The 20,001-nt window shown below is 42.1% G+C and overlaps 1 protein-coding gene across 2 annotated transcripts in view; it reads left to right on the top strand.

Annotated features, from left to right (window-relative positions):
* LOC126412225 (probable ATP-dependent RNA helicase DDX49) overlaps positions 1-20,001 on the top strand; it is a 56,428-nt gene that overhangs the window by 22,816 nt on the left and 13,611 nt on the right. For both annotated transcript variants that reach the window (XM_050081714.1, XM_050081713.1), the window contains exons 4-5: positions 40-145; positions 17,628-17,732. In XM_050081714.1, the coding sequence (XP_049937671.1) occupies positions 40-145; positions 17,628-17,732 (211 nt within the window). The remainder of the gene's footprint in view (positions 1-39; positions 146-17,627; positions 17,733-20,001) is intronic.

Here is a 20,001-nt window from a genome sequence, read left to right as displayed (position 1 = left end):
CTTTCATTGATTTCCTGTCATAAAATGGCTCATTTGCAGACTTGCAGATCATTTGGAAAGTGGGAACAATACATCATTTAAGAAGATACAATTTCTGGTGTTAGATGAAGCAGATAGACTACTGGGTGGACAATTTGACGAGCAGGTAAGATTAAAGACATTTAATTTCGTACTCAACCACCTGTCAGGATGTTCAGTTGTCATTACAACTTTTGTGGAGATTCATTGGTGTACTTTTCTTTTCTTTAGTCTGTGACTGTCCTGTTGTATACAGTCACTGATAGGTAATCACTGTTTCATGGTGTGTCAGTTATTGTTTGTATTTTGTAGACAGTTGTTCTTCCTGTTGCTAAGAACAGGAGTTGCCATTATTTAGGATAGTCATATGTGTTCTGTGAACTTTGTTCTATGTGCTTTTTTGTTGTAACTGTTCGTGTATTGGGCTTCTGAGGCAGAGTTGAGAATTGGTCTTGAATTTTCTTAAGTAACCATGGAAAACTGCCAGAAAAGCACACCCAGACTGGCTGGTGGTTGGGTTGGTGGTCAGTACCATATTTTACGGACTGATGCACCTTAATTTTTAAGCAGTTTTTTTTTTTTTAAAGAATAACATTTATATCATTTTTGTTATTAGATTGCAAAGCTGGACTAAAAAAATTCTTTGTTTATAAAACCTTTAAAATCCCAGAAAATTGTCACCTTTTAGTTTTGACTATTTAGCATTCAGTCTATTTGAACATTTTCTCCTCTGCATTTTCTTCAGTTCTTCTCTACTGGCCTGCCAATCGCAAATAGTTTTTTTCTGTTTGTGGAGGACCAAAATGCCTCTCAGTTATTCTGTTTCCATGTTCTTCTCCAGCTGCTATTACTTCCAATTTATAGCCCACATCATATGAATCCCTTTTATTTTTTTCCATTTTGAAACTAGCTACTAACAAAAGTATTGTACTGTTTTCTCTAACACAAATCACTTTTAGTTCAAGTTCACTGGCACTGTGGACAGCAATGTAGTGTGAAAAAAGTGCATTTTCTGATTAGTAAAATACGGCAATGTGGTATTTGAATTCTATTCATAGCCAGCACACCTCTCTTAATGTTAATATAGTAAGGAAAGTTCTGACTGAACCTAAATAATTTAGAAGCAAAGGAGAACACTAACCGAATAACAGAAACTTGGAGTTGTCAACAAGCATAATCACAAAAGAGAAAGAAGAAACTTGCTAGCTTTCGAGAGCGCGCGCACGCACGCGCGCGCGCGCACACACACACACACACACACACACACACACACACACACACACACACACACACACACATTATTTACAGGCTTTGTGTTCAGTTGTACAAGCAAGTCAGATTTCCTAAGCAGACACTAAACTAGAATTTCTGAATATAACAAGTAGATCATTTCTCAATATATGAAAACACCAGTAACAATAGATAAAATGTTTAAAACATAGCTGAAAGTTGTTAAGCTTTGAAATTTGTAATTTTTGAAAATAAAAATCAATTCTGTTATCGTACAGGATATACACACTTTTCAACTATTTAGTGGCTTCTCAGTGGTCCTGCATGCAAGTAAGTGTGTGGCACTGAATAGCTAAGCTACGTTTGGGTCTGCTCTGTTTAGTAAGTTAGTTAATATAACTTACTCCTGGGTGAAGGAAACACATATTTCCTGTCTACATTGATTAGTATGAATTACAGCAGCAGGACAGTATCAACTGGCTACAATACCGTGAAGTACACCAATGACTGAAACCTACATACACACATACTGGAAAAGTGCCCAAAAAGTGGAAGGTCAGATTTGAATAACTATTGAGCTGTAGCCCTAATTGATGTCACAATAAAATTTTATCCGGTTATTCAGCCAACATCGAACGGTCCATATGTGGACCACCAGTTTATAGTCTATGGCAGTCACGATATTTTGGCAATCAGACATATCGCAATCTTAAAGTGCACTGATGTCCCAGGGGAACACAGCTGACTTAAATTCTGACCCCTCCCCCCACTCCGCCACATCCCCTGCATACAATGCCTGCTTGAGCGTGTGGGTGGACTGAGGCTGCATTGTCAACTGTGGCCAGCAGTGCTCTAACTGCTGCAGTCCGGATGTAGGTGCTCCATCCACCCTGGCAACTAGCTCACTGTGTTTGATGAATGTCTTCTCCATAGTCTCAGGGCTGCTTCCCAAGCCTTGCTGGGAATATAGCTGCAACTTGGTTGATAAATTGCCCCTAGTCCATATCTCAATGGTCTCTAATTACATTGTCCCACTATTTTGATATTTGTGTTGAAACCCTGATGTGTTTTTATTCTGTTGTGTTTATCTCCTGCTCTGCAACCACCAACTTGTTACGGAACATTAGTCAGGTGCGCCACTGGTGTTCTCGACTGCAGTCTTTGATGGTGCAGATTGTTTGTCCAGTATTCATCTTGAACCATTGGCACAGTGTCTGGCATCATTTCCACCAGAACAAGGACACAAGAAGGATATAAAGCATGTGGTATCATCTGAATTAATAATAATATTGCAACAGGAAGAAATGAAATATGTTTTCAATGGCTTGCAGATCTTATTGATTGATTGCTTCACAAAAGCATTTTGTCATATGTGTAATGTGATATACAAAAACATAAGTATTCAAATTGTGGGTAACTATATTAAAATCAGGACCTTGTATTTCCAACCCTTCCAGTGTGGCAAGAAATTCGAGAAACACTGAGAGTGCAAATGCTGTTGCACTCTTGCTTCAAAAGAGAATGCACAAATGATGGCAGGCAAAGGGTAGTAGAGATTCGTACGCCTGTGAAAAGATATATGCACAAAGCATACAAAAGCTACCACCACCATACCTTAGCAGAAGATCTGGCTGCGAATGTGAAAAAATTGTGGTCCTGTGTAAAATTACTAAATGGGTCTAAGGCTTCCATCCAGCTGCTCATTGATCATTCAAGTGTTGCCGTTGAAGGTAGCAAAACAAAAGTTGAAGTTTTAAATATTCACTCAGAATACTCTGCCATTGTTTGACTGTCAAGCAGATTCCCTTATGGACGATATAGTAATAAGCATTTATGGCATACAGAAACAACTGGAAGAGGAAAACAAATAAGTCGCCAGGTCTAGATGGAATTTCAGTTCTGTTTTACAAAGAGTTCTCTACAACATTAGCTTCTTACGTAGCTTGCATTTATCTTGAATCTCTCACCAGCACAAGTCCCAACCAACTGGAAAAAAAGTGCAGCTGACTGTCAAATTTCCTTAACATTTGTTTGCTGCAGAATTCTTGAACATATTCTCAGTCTGAATATAATAAATTTCCTTGAGACCGAGAAGCTTATGTAAATGAATCAGCACAGATTTAGAAGCACCTCTCATGTGAAACTCTGCTTGCCCTCATCCCGAATTATATATTGTGCACTATGGATGAAGGGCAACAGGTAGATTCCATATTTCTAGACATCTAGAAAACATTTGGCATGGTGCCCCACTGTAGTCTGTCAGTGAAAGTACCAGCATATGGAATAGGTTCTCAGATATGTGAGTGGCTTGAAGACCTCTGAAGTAATAGAACCCAGTACATTGTCCTTGGTGGTGAGTATTTATCAGAGATAAGGGTATTGTCAGGAGTGCCCCATGGAAGTGTGATACAACCACTATTGTTTTCTGTATTCATATGTGGCATAGAGTGCCATAAATATCGATATTTGTTCAGTGTATAAGTGGGCTATCTTTGAGGAGAGGGCTTGGGGAGGATGTGGGCCACTAACAGCAGTTAGCCTCCGGTCTTGTATCTGTGTAGAAGCGAAGTGCTAGAAAATCTGTATCCGAGAGAATTCTAGTTGTTTACCTACAACTATATCCTATTCCCTCACTGGTGACCCCGTTTTTTGTGTAATATGCGTCCGAGTTACCGCCCAAAGGTTACTTACACGCCTACCCCATCGAGTTTCTTTGCGATCGCGAGGGCCATTGTTCAGCTTCAGACAATGGCCTTTCAGCACTCACCGCCGCCCGGATTTCAGCAACATCTCTCCAGCACTCCTGCCATCGTAGTGGTTCAGCAACATCTCTCCAGCACTCCTGCCATCGTAGTGGACATGCCGCAAGACTCTTCGGAATCCTTCAGCCCGAACATGCAGTGGAATTCATCGAGTGCCGCCAGTTTCTTCCAACTGCCAACGTTCGCAGGCTCTGGCTTTGTTAGCCTAGACCTTTCCACGTGTTCTCCACAGAGTGTTGTTTGGAACACTCCTACTCCTGTGTCCAATGCACAATTCAGTACAGTTTGTGGTGTCGAGCGAAGTTTTGCTACTTTGGAAAATCCAGTAGTAAATTCAAACTCAAATCAGTTCCCGCCATGTGTGTATCCTTCCGTGCCGGCTAGTCAACAGGTGCTCAATGCTCGCCAAACAGCAAATATCACACCGAGTGTGCATCCTAGTGGACATGTGTGGGATCCTTGTGTTGCTTCTAATCAAGTCAACAATTCTGTGCTGGACAGTAATTACCCGGACATAAAAATCAGCCCCACCACTCACGGTCGAGTGAATACAGTGTGCATAACGGACATTCACCGGCGCACTTAAGTACTTGTGGCTTCTCTTCGAGCTACCGCGTCAAGGAGAATCCACATTTTAACTACGATCCTCAGACTGTTCAAGCGTCCGTCGCTTCTCAGCCGCCCCCATGGCGTCAAGTGAATTTTGTGATAGCCGCATTACAGGACGCCAATAATTTGGACTCGCTATCTTCTGCATGCTCTTCTTCCATCCGAAGAAATAGGCGCACCTCCGCAGTGACTGCAGTGCCGAATCTGCCGAAAACCCGCTCACCCGGAGTTCTGGTTTAACCTGGTTGAGCAAACATTCAATGTCTGTGCTTTGGATGACGATGCACGCTTCGCCTGCCTCATGAACCATCTTCACGATCGCGTCAATTTAATTTACGATCTGGTAAAAGCACCCCCCCCCCCCCCAGCAGGGAAGCAGGGAAGTATGCTGTGGTGAAACAGACGATACTGGAGTGCGTCTCGAAAACCAGGAGAGAAAAAGTGTGACAGCTCATCTATGAAGAGCGTCTCGGCGACAGGTCTCCGTCCCAGCTGTGGTGGTGCATCCATCTTCTTGTCAATGAGCAAGCTATGCCTGATGATACCCTCGCAGAAGTCTGGACGGAAAAGCTGCCTTTGCCTGTCCAGACTGTAATCTCTGCATATGAAGATAGGCCAGTAAATTAACGTTTACACGCCGCCGATAGAGAATACTCCGCCAGGCAACGTGAGCTCTGTGCACTGCATTCTGGACGTGACCGCACTAAGAAGCTTTCTGACACCACACCCTTGTCTGGTGCTGCTAATAACAAGTTTGTTAAACTAGCCGCCCTGCCTGCACCTTCAACGCCCCGCAACGACAGTGCATCGGCCTCTGTGGAAGACTCTGGGTCACATACTCCGTCACCTAGCAACTACCCACAGGAGCACAGTCCCGCCCAACCTTACTGTTTCTTCCACGCAAGATTCGGGGAGCAAGCTCGCAAATACCAGTCACCGTGTTCTTACCCAAACTCCAACCACAGGTAGGCTGCGGTGCCACCTCCTGCTACGTAAAACAACGGGCACCATCCAACGTTGCATTCCATTTCGGACAACAGCAGTGTGGTGTGTGGTCGAGTCTATGTGCGCAATTTACAATCAGATGTACGTTTTCTGGTAGACACTGGCGCAGACGTCTCTTTGCTGCCGGTTCGCCTAGCAACCAATAAAGTGCAACCACACAAAACAGTACTTTGTGCAGTGAACTTGTCTACCCTACAGTGTTCGGGTTATGCTCTGTATACAATGAAACTTTCGCCCAAGTGCAAGCTGGAGTGGACGTTTTTAGTGTCAACAATTGAAGATCCTATTCTCGGAATTGATTTTTTCAAGCACTATCAGTTGTCACTAGATTTTGTGCAAAATACTGTGTTTTACCCCCCACTAAACAAACATATTCCTTTCGCTCCACCGAGTGACAGTTCGGCTAACACCAAACATGTGTGCTGTGCTAAGAAGTGTTTAAACCTATCCTTGGAGCTGCAATCTTGGCCAAACAAGTGGCTAGTGGAGTGCGCCAAGTCTTTGAAGTTGTGGATGGAACATATGGAAATGCTGCTGCATCCCCGCAACATACACCACGAGTTGGCCTACACACAACGACGCCTCACGACACTACAAGCAGACGACTCGTTGGCTACAGACAAGGTCAGTCCGTGCCAATCTGGTGTGCCCGCACCCGCGCACGTTAACGACAATGTTGTGAACTCTGTAAACTGCGTCAGCACCCCCTCTTGTAATGACAGTGTATGCCCGAGTGCTCATGTTCCTTGCGTTCCGAATGGACAATTAACTTCCCAAGCTCGTGGCAATGAACTACAGCCATCTGCTGTTTGGCAACACCCACTCGTGCCTACAGCGCTCGTAGCGGCACGGCCCGCTACCAAGAACCAGTGTACCAACCTCGCCCATGTTAACACGCGTGCGGCCTTTACGCAACCTACGAGCGGTTGGCACACCTGTACTTCCGTGCCCTCAGTGCCACAGCTTTGCCCGTCCGCCACCGCCTGCTCTGCTTCACGGACATCTGTCGTGCCGCGCCATGTATTGCAGTAGTCACTAATGGCACAGTTCATCGGTTACGTCTAACCGATATGCCGCCCGTATTGCAACGCCCACGCCGCCTCAAGCCGGAATTTATGAAAATTGCAAAAGAACAATTAGATGATCTATTACAAAAGGGAATAATTGAACCTTCTTCTGGTTGCTGGGCTAGTCCTATCCTGTTTGACCAAAAGAAAGACGGTACTTGGCGTTTGGTCGGAGACTATAGGCGTTTAAATGCCCACACCATCATTGATAAATACCCGGCCCCACACATTGCGGACTTCAATCATGCGCTCGCAGGTGCAAGTTCTTCTCTGTTTTGGACAGTAAGCATGCATTTCATCAGATTCCTATGGCTCCGGAGGATATTGAAAAGACTGCCATAACCACTCCCTTCGGGCTGTTTCAATACAAATTTATGCCATTTGGGTTGAAAAACGCCCCCCAAACGTGGCAACGTTTCATCAATCAAACTTTATCCCATCTAGACTTTTGTTTTGTATACATGGACGACATATTGGTTTTTGCTTCTACTTTGGAACAGAGTGAGAAGCGTGTTCATGTCGTGACAGATATTTTAGCAGCTGCTGGTATTGAACTGAACAATAAAAAGACTCAATTGCACCAGTCATCTGTCACATTCCTAAGTCATGTGTTGTCGGACGGTCTGACACCACCGCAGGACAAGATCAAGCCTGTTCTCGAGATGCCACGCCCCCAGACCTATAGGGAATTACGCAGGTTCATCGGAACAGTTAATTATTACCGTAAACATTTGCCAGCCGCTTCTGCGGTGCAGGCTCCTCTCACAGATGCTCTCGCTGGCCCACAAACTTCTGGCACCCACCAGGTCTCATGGACACCAGACATGAACAAGGCATTTAACAAACTCGAACAGCTGTTGGCCTCCACTGCCACTATTGCTCACCCACATGCGGACACCACAATGTTTATCACCACTGACGCTAGTGACAATGCGGTCGGCGCAGTACTGAGTCAGACATACAATGATGTTACGACCCCCCTGCAGTTTTTCTCAAAAAAGCTAAACAACGGGCAGAAGAAATACCATTCGACAGAGAATTACTTGCAGTTTACGAGGCCGTAAGACACTTCAGAACTGATGTTGAGGGACGAGATTTCTACGTGCTCACTGATCACAAGCCGTTGGTTCCTGCCATAAAAAATCCTGCGGCTGATCCATCCACCCCCACGACGCTTTCGTCATATCGATTACATCTTGCAATTTACAAATGACATTCGCTACATCCGAGGAGCGGACAATGTGGTTGCTGATTTTCTCTCGTGCATTGGTGCTGTCACAACCTTAATTGACTTAACAGACCTACCTCGGTTGCAAGCGGCAGACCCCGATACCATGCAGTTAATTTCAGACCACAGCTCCTCTCTCCAACCAGTACGCTCTACTTTCCCTAGCATATCTGACTTAGTGTGGTGTGATGACTCGACTGGTACGTTGCGGCCATTCATTCCTAAGCCCGTTCAACGCCAGGTCTTTGACAAATTACACACATTAGCACACCCCGGTGTCAAAGCTTCCATCCATCTGGTACCTGAACAGTTTGTCTGGAGAGACATGCGCCACGACTGTCAGTCTTGGGCCAGGGCATGCGTGTTGTGTCAACAGAACAAAGTTTCCAGGCACACTTACCCACCCCTTGGCTGTTTTGCCCAACCGCCAGGCCGGTTTCACCATGTTCATGTGGACCTCGTAGGCCCTTTGCCCCCCCCTCCGAGGGTTTCCGTTACTTGTTTACAGCTATTGACAGGATGAGTCGATGGGCTGACGCTGTGCCTATTCTGAACATTACCTCTGAGACAGTAAGTCGAGCATTCTTAGATTTGTGGATCTCTAGATTTGGCTCACCTGTTTACCTCACCACTGACCAGGGACGACAATTCAAGTCTTCAGTTTTCTCCGACTTATGTAAAATGTGTGGTATTGTCAAAATTCATACTTCCGCATACCACTCCTAAAGCAATGGGCTTGTCGAGCGATGGCATCACACCTTAAAGTCTACCTTGCGTTGCCATGACTCGCTATGGACAGAAGCACTGCATTTCGTTCTTCTTGGCCTTCGTGCGACTTTCAAGGAAGACCTCAAGGGTTTCGTAGCCGAGTTTGTGTATGGCCAACCTCTGGTTTTGCCTGGAGAATTACTCGCTCCCACCCGACTTCCACGGCCCTCTGAACTCCCTTCACTTCTCGAGTGAGTGCGCTTGCACTGCAGCAAAATTCAGCCACCTCCTCTGGCTACTCATACACCTCCGCGCGTGCACGTACCGCGCACGCTAGACTCTTGTGAGTACGTGTTTCTCAGAGACGACTCAATCAGAGCCCCGCTTCAGTCGCCCTACACAGGTCCTTACAAGGTCATCAAACGCTCTGAGAATAATGTGGATCTCCTCATAAAAGACTGTAACCACGGTCTCACTCAACCGATTGAAACCAGCTTTCATTGAGCCTCCGGTGAACCTCCCTGATTCTGCCCCTATTTCTCCCACTCCTGCTTCGAGCGGCCATCCATCTTCTCATACCATACATTCAGGTATTGATTCTCCACAGCGTGCTTCTCTGCCGAGCACTGCTTCTTCTCCGCATTCATCTAATTCGAGTGGCCAATCTTTTCGAGGTTTCACTCCTCACAGCCCTCGCAGTCGATCTGCCAACCACTCAGATTCTACCATTGTGTTACCATCTTCGTGTGACAGCTCTTTGTCACGCCGTTCAATCCACGTTGGCTCCTCGTTGCCTTCAGTCACGTTCCCTCGTCCATCAGCTGATCGCTCGAGGTTGTCGCCTGCGCAGTCCAGTGTACCTGCCACCCACTCCTCTACGCAGATGCTTCCCCCACCCATGACTTTCCCACACCTCCCTGCCTCCCTACCATTGCTCGTTCAGGTGCCACCCAAGAATTCACAACACATGTACACCCGATGACATACATAAATTATCTGTTGTCGTAGATGACGATACAGTGTGTGTGGTACTCATGTGTGACAATGTTGAGGGAGGAAGTGCAGAAACTTGTGTGGTGCGCTGCTTTAAATTGAGCACAAGTGCTGTGTGTGGCAATTTACGTGCCTTTTTTAGGCCTTCTGGCAAGGTGATTCTCCACCTGTCTGCTGACGAAGTGCTACACCTCCACTCCAGGACGGGATGTCGTTTTCAGCTGCTGGCGTCGCTTGCTGACTTCGTCGTCGACATACCGGGTTTCACCCCCCAGTCTCCTACCAGTCGACCGCTTCCGCCTGATGCGGAAGAACTGTACGTTACCTTCCTAACTTCTCACCCCTCCCATTCACAGGGACGTACTCCATACTGTGCTTGGGGGAGGGGGGGGGGGGGCTATGTGGTGTAGAGCGCCATAAATATCGATATTTGTTCAGTGTATAAGTGTACTATCTTTGAGGAGAGGGCTTGGGGGTGGGGGGGGATGTGGGCTGCTAACGGCAGTTAGCCTCTGGACTTCTATCTGTGTAGAAGCGAAGTGCTAATAAATCTGTATCCGAGAGAATTCTAGTTGTCTACCTACAACTATATCCTATTGCCTCACATATATTGTCTGGCAGACAGGGAGGGGCAGCGATCTGCGGACATTTGCTCATGATGCTGTCGTATATGGGAAGATGTTGAAGTTGAGTGACTTTTGTAGGATACAAGACAACTTAGACAAAATTTCTAGTTGGTGTGGTGGCAGCTAAATGTAGAAAAATGTAAGATAATGTGGCTGGGTAGGAAAAATAAATCTGTGATGTTTGGATATGGCGTTTGTATTGTCCTGCTTGACAGTCACATTGTTTATATATGTTGGCGCAATGTTGCAAAGCAATATAAAATGGAACAAGCATGTAAGGATTTTGGTGGGAAGGCGCATGGTTGATTTCAGTTTACTGGGAGAATTTTGGTAATGTGTGGTTCATCGGTAAGGGAGACTGCATATATGACATTAGTGTGACTTATTCTTGAGTACTGCTCAAGTGTTTGGGGTCTGTGCCAGGTCACATTAAAGGAAGACATTGAAGCAGTTCAGAGGCAGGCTACTGCATTTGTTACTGTCTTTCTTTCCTCCTTCAAATTAATCATATGGCCTACAATAAATTACTATTAGAAGGTGAGCACATTCCTTAGTGTAATCCTTCCAGATGCTGTTACACTGTTCAGCAGTTTTATTTGATTATCAGTTACGTGTCCACTAGTTTCAGTATCTGCCATTTTGGCATTAATGCCATGCTGGAAAGGACAAACTGTCTTATGAGCTCCGTAGTGGAAAGTTGTGCTAGTGCTTTTGTAGAGCGCCTAAATAGGTGATTTTGATTCACTTACTACCTTTACATAAGGTCAAAACTACTTAGGATTCCTGGTTGGATCAGTTGGCAATATCTTTCCTGTGAATTCATTAAACATGTGGTGTATTGTAGAAACTAGATTACTTCAGGAGGAAGTCGAGCAGATACTACAACACACACAAATTATTAGTAATTTATGAAAACTTGAACATGCTAAATACTTAAATTTGGAAACAGCTGCTGTCCACACAAATGACATGTATTTGATACTGTTGCTCATAATTATAGCATTTAACACTTTGTCATTGCAGAATTATTGTTCACATCAGAGTACAGTAGTCTTAAACATGATACAAAATTCGGAATAACCATTCTATTTGCGCGCAGCCAGATCTATGCATTGACAATACTTTCATCGTTAGCAATAATTACAATTACATAGAAACTGGACGATTATATAGAGACTTGGCTATTACAGAGGGTCTCGGGAGAGCAACACTGCACTCAGACATTAATAACTTTTTGACTGTGGTGGTATGAGGAAACACTTGGGAGTGTGTCTTAAGGCAATGTCTCTGTTTTGTTGCTGCATTTTGCAGCAACTGTCTTTCCTTGTGGTGCCATTGTGAGGTACCAACTTTTACATGAGACCTCATTCTTTGTGCAATACCACAGAATACTTCTAGTATTGCACTGTTTATGTTTATATTGAGTTTGTTCAGCTTTAGTTTGTCAAGGCTTCGACTTTGCTTAAATCTGTAATGAAGGTCTCTTTGCTTTTGCAGCAACTTTGACATAGCTGTTCAGCTAAAATGTGTCTTTCCCATCATTCACAACATTGCTAGCAGATACAGGTCATAGATTTATTGTACAGAACATTAGAATTTTGCACTTATGTGCTTTACATCTTTTCTCCAGAGATGGACATTTTATGTTGACTGATCAGATATTTTGCAATTTGTTTCATGTCATTCTTGCTGAGCACAAACATTTTCCTACCTTTTTTTAACATTTATAATAACACATGTAATTATTGATGCCTTATTGCCACTGCTTCCTTTCTGTACAACAACTGTTTTGAAAAGTTCAGGATTGTTAATTACTGGGAGATCTAAAGCCTGTCATGGGTAAATACAAGTGAATGCTCATCAATGCATAAGAATTCTGTCTGGTTTAAACAGACATCAGTCAGTCATGTTCATTCACATTTGCAGGCTCTTGATTGTGTTCCACTGATTGTCAGTTTTGCTATGAACTGTCAAAGAAAGTTCAGATCTCCGCTTTGGTGGTAGCAGCATAGAGAGAATTCATCTGCTGTTTTACTGGTGAATTTTTGTTGTACGAGTTGCTTGAGTGGTGAAATGGTCTCAAGATAATTAAATGTTTTTGATAGCAAAATATATATGTCAGAGGTGCTTGTGAGATTGAAGAGATCCACAGCACAACTGCCAAAGAAAAAGAAATATGATTGGTTGGAGACTTTTGAAGGATGATAATTACATCAGATGCTTCCAGCAGGCATGAAGGGAATGAAGAAATGTGTACTAGCTTAGTTCCTGCTGCTTTGTTGGTGGAGACTGCTTGGTCTGCACAGATTTTTTGTTTGTTTTTGTTTAACTAAATTTTTCTGTTGTTCAAAATTGCAACATGATCTAAACTTTTTGAGTCGCCATGCAAATGCAACTCACACACACATAACCGCAGTCTCTGGCAGGTGAGGCCACACTACGAGCAGCAGCACATGATGGGTGAGGCATCTGGGTGGGGGTAATGTGGTGGCTGGGGTGCAGAGGGGGAGGGTTGGCTGGGTATGGGTGGTAGATGGTAAAGTGCTGCTAGCGAAAGCACACAAGGATGACGTGGAGAGAGGGTAGGGCAACTAGGTGCAGTCAGTAGGTTAGACAGAGGGCGGGGGAGAGAGAGAGAGAGGTAGCAGAAAAGGAGAGAAATCCCTAATTTCACATCCTTAGGGGTGAAATTTTCAAAAATCCCCTCTTATAGGTTGCCTTTAGTATAAGGTCAACATACTTTCTAGATTTCAACTTTGTATCTATAGTGGTTTGAGCTGGGTGGTGATGATCAGTCAGTCAGCACATTGCATATTCTCTACATTAATTATGTAGATTGAAATTAATAATATACAAAAGACTTGATTATTCTAATTGGCTCCATTCATTGTAGTTGTAATTGTGTGACTGTTATGTTAAAAGTTTTTAAAGTAATAACTAAAATCCGTTTCCTGTGAGCTACTATCAGCCCCCTAGCAAATTTTATAGAGGATTTTATCAAGTAGCTTTTGTGACAGGTTGTATGGTAGATTCACATAACACCGAAGAAGTGCTTCACATGTGTTATTGCAAACATCAGGTAGAATCTGAGCTGCATCAGCTATTCCATTGTGAAACCATTTAACAGTAACGCGCAAAGATGCTAATAATAAAATCATAAAGCTCCTTCCTATGTAAGCGTCAGAAGCAACTGACAGTGAGTGACGTCTGGATATGTGACACTCCAGCACCAAATGACAGCATTGGGCGATCATCCTGTGCGTGAGTGATGATCTCCCACTTCAAGATGGCTACTAGAACCAACCAACCAGCTTTTCTGAAAATGGCACCCCTAAATCATAGAATATTGTCGCTTGAGAATAAGATAACAAAATTAGCTTTGCTTAGGAAAATTAATCTGTAAAGGAGCCCATCCATAAAATTTACGAAGGGAGGAATCTTCACGAAGAGGGGAATCTTCATGGAGAATTTCATTAATTTATATCATCAATTAAGAAGATCACCAGACAAATGCTTCAAATATACGCACATGAGCAGAGAGATGTTCAACTATCTCAGCAACATATTGAAGTTGAATGATTCTTAAGTGACCAAGAACTTTTAACAACCGATAAGCGCAGAAGAGTGACTGACTGCGATAAATAAACAAAACTAGTGATGCTTCGTGTGAGGCTCCATGGTCTAATGGTAGGCTAATGAACAGGACCACTGTTGAGTCCAATGGTTTGATCCTGACTATTTCTTGTATTTTAACTGACTCAGTTACAATCATGTAACCAATGCTGTGTACTAAGTTTTATCTGAACTGTTTACACCACATCTAAAAACATATTTTTAAGGTCTCGTCAAAATACTTGATCTTTAAGCATATGCACACCTACACCCACCCAGAACAGTCGCACGCAATTAATTCTGAATAAAAAAAATTGAACAACCCTGAAATATTACTGATATTTGGTTGTTGAAAATGTAATTCATCAGGAATCAATGTTAAGGTCAAGCATTTCAGTTAATCTAAATAGTCTGAATAAGTTTTGTGCAGAAAGCGTGATCCTTTTGGCACCTCATTTGCCTTCCTGGTGTCTTCTCTAAATTCCTAAATGTAGTACTTAATTTGAAGGACGCCTTTCTGACAGTTAAATATTACTCCAGTGTATCTTTTTATGCGTGAGAGAGCTAAGCCTTGAAGAGGTGAACTTTTTAACACATTTAAATAGCTAGCAACAGCCGTTTGTGAAATATTTCAGTTTTTCCTCAAATTGATAATTAAGTTTTCTTTAATTGCCCTGATTACTTTCAAGAAATTAAACATTTTCTTGCTATACTAGACTTCATCTGGTCACTTTGATGCCCGATTTATCCATTTCTCACGCTTTGTTTGGATATGAAAATTTGGACAGATACTCATTGTGTAATTTACTCCACTCAAACATTTGACGAAAATGTTTCGAATGATAATCATATGACAAACTATGTCCTTTCTGCATGCTGTCATTTCCAAAAAACCTCATTTTGATATCTTGAACTGTTTATGAATTATGACGATTTTCACAATCACTTTTGATTCTCGATGCGCAGAAAATGATTCAGGTGCTCTGTGAGCGACCCATCCGTGGTTATAACAACTAATATCTCGATAATGAAAAGAAATATCATTCTGCTCTCAACCTTACTTACAATTTTGGTATGTTGGCTACATTTGACACAATACGCAAAGTCTAAGCATTGTGATTTTATATCTTCAAAGTCTAAAAAATTGTGCGGTCATTTACTTACTTTTGTGCAGCACAGTAGCAGTGACAAATAATGAAAATAGATTCAGTCCTCCACTGAGCGAAAATATAAAGCTGTAAGATGCGAAATATCAAATTTTTTCACCAAATATTTTTCATAAAATCGGATGGTAAGTATTTCATTGCAGTCAGTGTGTCTGCTCCAGCACTTTCCTGAAAAGACTCACAGCTCTCGCTTTCACTGTCATATGTGCTGCAGCGACAAGATTAAAACATATTTGAATTCAAATGTCGTTAAGTTGTAGCAATCTGTGCCATGGATGTTGCTCACCTAGGACACTTCTTTAACTATACTGTCGTTGTGTTTTGGGTCTGAAGCTGTCAGTCGCTTCTGTCACTCATGTAGGACATGGCCTAAATGCTAGCCTTTCTTCAGGTTATGTTTCTCATCAGTTATTAGTGTTCTGCTATTAAATTTTCCCTCCAATTCCCATGAGGAACCAGCAAAAAGTATTATCTGGGATTTGTGCAAAGTTTTGGATTAATGCCAAATAAGACTGGAGCTGCAGTTCAGTGTTCCATCACTACCTCCAAATGCATCACATTTGCATACAAATTTAGACACCTAGGTCCATATCTCTCTTTTCCTACGTCTTTTTACTTGCTTCCTCAAAGCCAATGCACTTGCCTTGCAAACTAATCCTATATGAATACCACAGTTCTGTATTGTAGTTATAACTAGTGTCATATCAAATGACACCAAAAAACGATAACACAGGTTTGCTAGGTTTGGGACACTACACCTGTTCTGTCATGTTCCCTCCAGTGTAAATGCTTGGTCACAGGCACAAGTGAATGGTATTGAACACTGCCGAATTGACTGGGAACGGTCATCCGCTTGTGTTCGCATCCATTAGTATCAGTATAAAGGAGACTTAGGATGTTGCCCTCAGGTGTCAGTTATATAATTGCTCAAAGTATTTTTACTCATATGTCATTAACTTGATAATAGAAATTATCTTTGATATTGTCCAAATTTTTCTGAAGTGCCTGTCACTAAGTGCCCAAGGTAGGTGGTTTATAAAAGGATTCAGTTATCTTTGATGCTTACCTTTTCCCAGATTATTTCACATTCAGAATCTATATGAGCAGCACTAGATATTATCGAGTTAGGTAAGCAATAAATTCACTGCCATCAGTGACTTCTAACCCATTCTTGTGATGCATATTCCAACTAGAAATTCTGGTTTCAGCTAGCTTTCTGTTGTTAATACTGTGTGCCCATTATTGTCTTTAATTTGTGGGCCTACCGTGGATTCTCCTCCAGTTTAATAATACCACATAAATATTGTCTCTTTCCAATCTACAGGATTGAAGTTCTTCTCTGAAATAACATGCTAGATCTTACTCTGATTACAGCAGGCGATTCATCATTGGCTGTATAGTGGGGTTCTTTTGATTTAAAAAGGAAAAAAAAATGGATGCCACATATAATCTCCTACTTGAATATCTGCCTACTTTGTCTAGTACATGCCTGTATTGAGGGGGCTGTACAATTCCTGGTGCAGAATAATCGTCTGACCTTGTGCTTAGAGCTCTTCAGCCCATCCTCAGTCGAGATGACCGTGATTGATTCTAGGTATGATGTTGGTGAGTCATGGCTCCACTTCACTAGGGCAACTAGCTGGCTTTACCAGTCCAGCCAACCATGCAAAGGAACCAAGGATGATGTCAGAACCCAAGTGACAGGTGTTATTGGTGACAACATGAGCTACAATTTTGCAGTTAGCTGCACAAGTCCATTAGGTAACTGTTGACAGATCCTCTCCGACATATTAGATGAGACCTCTTGGCAAACATACCAAGTGCACTCTGGCCTTTTTTTCCCAATCTGCATGCTATTTGCCTGAGAGAAACTAATGTTGGAGATCTCAGTGACCATCATAGGAACCCTCTGAGCTTGTTCGGACTTGGCTGGAAAATCAGCTTTTTGGCCCAGTAGGTAAGGCATTCTGTGCTAAGATGTGTAATCAGTACTGAGCTGTCCTTCTTATCTGCTGTTAAGGCTTAGGGAGACAGCCGTGCAGCCAGTTCTCATACTTGACTTCCACCCAGAAATACACAAACCATCACTAGTCCTCAGGTGAGGACAAACTGGTCAGATCATGCACATGAGAAGACACAATGATATTGGGGTTTTACAGAGGATTCAAGTAGCACCAGAGTTGACACAGGTGCCTCCATATCATTGCAGCTTATGAAAGCAGCCTGAATTCTTATTGACCATAGCCAATGCATCTTCTAACTTTTTCCAGTCAGTGGCCAATTCGCTTTATGTCCACACACCATAATCACAATCCCTGACTATTACCACCATGCAAAACTATGTTGCCATTGTTTTGAATCAGTTGACGAAGATGTAGTAGGGATACTACCTCGTATTCACCCTTAAGAAAGGGGTTTTAGGTTAATTTGGACCCTCCTTGTATACTCACAATAAAAGCTCTAGATCATCTCTGTATTATCATGTTGAGTTACAAAACCTTGTGCATTGTCGCTGTATGTTTTACTTTCATCTTGCTTCTATTTTCTAATCATGTGCTCTGAAATAATTAAGAATATAAATTACTTTTGTTAATTCTTTTTAGATGCGGACTATTTTTTCTGCTCTCCCGAGGAAAAAGCAGACACTTTTCTTCAGTGCTACCATGACAGATACATTGGAAGAAGTTAGAGCTGTTACTGCAAATGAGGTAAAGTAGTATTTTTATTGTTTAAAATTTCCATTTAATTTTAAATGAGAGTATTATACACAAGATGATGACTTACCTATTTGCATTATCATATAAGCCTGAACCTCACAACATTACAGGCAGTATTGTCTTTTCTGCTCTTCTTTTTGGTATAACAAATAGTTAAACCATACAGTGCATGATTTTAATCTGTCTGCTCTAGCTAATATTTAATACCTGTTACAGAAACTGTATATCACATGTTCTTTCTTTGGTTTACTGTGTTGTTAATTTATATAGAAAAATAACATTGGTGGGTTAATGTAATGTAGATGTGGTAGTGCAGTCTCCATAATAAAGAGGGAAATGTGCTGGTGAATGTTTAGGCAAAACACTGGAAATTATGTTTTTATATGTCTGCTGTGTCAGTGTTTCAAACAGAAAAAATAAATTAACATTTTCACAGAATGGAAAATTTGTTTTTGCTTATGGAAATTGTTTATAAAGACACTGAAAATTATATAATAACTGAAAAATTGTTTAAGTATATTGTTATATGGAATACAAACAACATGTAAAGAAGAAATGGATTTTCAGGGTAATAATAATTAAGAAAATTACAAACTGCAGACCAAAAAACTGACTTCATCATATGTCACTGATTTCTGAGCATGGATTGGTGTCGTTACTTGTGTTTATTTGTGATCTTTTATGGTTTCACTGGTTTTTGGTTTTCTAAACTTTTGAATCTGATGTGATTTTTTTATTGATTGAAAACATTCTGAGACAGGAAAACTATCTGAGACAGGTTGACTATTCCATGACATGCTTTGTTACTTTTAGTCAAAAGTTGGTTTTGTTATCATGATGGGTTAATGGTTTTTGAACACAGTAGCGTAAACATTTTCCTGAACAATGGGGGCCTTATTTATTATTTAATTTCTTAAGACCTTTCAAATTGTTTATTAATGTGAGATAACTATGCAAGTAGGATAAATGTTATTCCTTGCCTGTTTCCATTAATTATTGTAATGAAAGGTTGTGATATTGGCACAACTTCATTCTATTTAGCTGCCCACTGTGCATTTTTCCATCCCCTTGTAAGGATTTGATTTCTTTGGAGTAGTGTTTCCTTTCTCACAGTTCAGGCAACACTATATTTTCTCACTTTCTTTTCAAACGGTTCTCAGCTTCTCTCTTTTTGGAATTTATTGTGCTCTTGAGTAATGTATGCCTTGCCTCAATTCTTCATCCTACTACTGATGAGGCATGTTTTGTGCCAGTATCAATATCTCATGGTTCATTGAGAAGAGAAGTGTATTTCTTCCACAAGATTAAATTTATTAGCAACCAGTTTTATGGAGTTACAGGGGACATAGTCTAAATCATGGTTACATGACATTTCCTATATTGTGAAACATGATTGTTATTAAAGGCCACTCAACATCTGTAAATTTGTTCCCTTTAGCCATAGGCTGTACCAATGTGTCTAGAACTGAACCATTTATATTTGCTCTGGAAGACACATTCTATAGTTTATGACCCACCAGTACAAAGTGCTAACATCCTCAGTGAAGTGGAATATTTTAGTGGAAAGATACTTTTACTACTCTTTCCCTCACAACCACACCACAAGCAGTCATTGTTCAGTGCTTGAGCATCATAAGCTAAAAGTTAATTCCATATATCCGTCCCCACATTGACGAATTAAACAAAGGAGCTCTTTCTGACTCCTCATACATCTCTCCCTGCCATTCCTCCTGTGTGGGGTTTTAAACTATAGAATTCTTTTATAAGACTCAGCTACTACACACCTTATGTCCCCCATTCGTCCCCCCCCCCCCCCCCCTCCCCACCACCCGGGGACTCACAAAACTCTCGTGTGAGTACATGCTTGCCACACATGGGGCCCTGTCCTTGCAGTACTCCTTCCTTTTCTGTGCAGCTTGTCAGTCCTCCTCCTATTTTTTCTCCCCTCCCACATCTTGTGTACAATCGGGAAACCGAAACTTGTGAAAGTATTGGAAGACTGAGATGCATTTCATTTATTTATTTCTCTCTTTTCTTGTTCCTGTGTCTCATGCCCATCCTCTGCTTTGGCGTTTAAGGTCTCGCCTTTTGTCTTTCTTCCACCCTGTGCCTGCCTGAAGGCTGGCTCATACATTTGGCGCATAAAGGATGAGTGGATAATGTGTAACTCACAGCACCTGAGTTGACAGGTAGGGCTTGCACTTATCCCCTGGTAAAGGCCAGGCCCAGGGAGGATGATTGCCAATTGCCCAGTGGTCCC

This window comes from Schistocerca serialis, chromosome 7 (genome assembly GCF_023864345.2).
Source record: "Schistocerca serialis cubense isolate TAMUIC-IGC-003099 chromosome 7, iqSchSeri2.2, whole genome shotgun sequence".
NCBI lineage: Eukaryota > Metazoa > Arthropoda > Insecta > Orthoptera > Acrididae > Schistocerca > Schistocerca serialis.
Note: the sequence above shows the minus strand (reverse complement) of the source record. Positions and strands in the feature narration are given on the sequence as shown.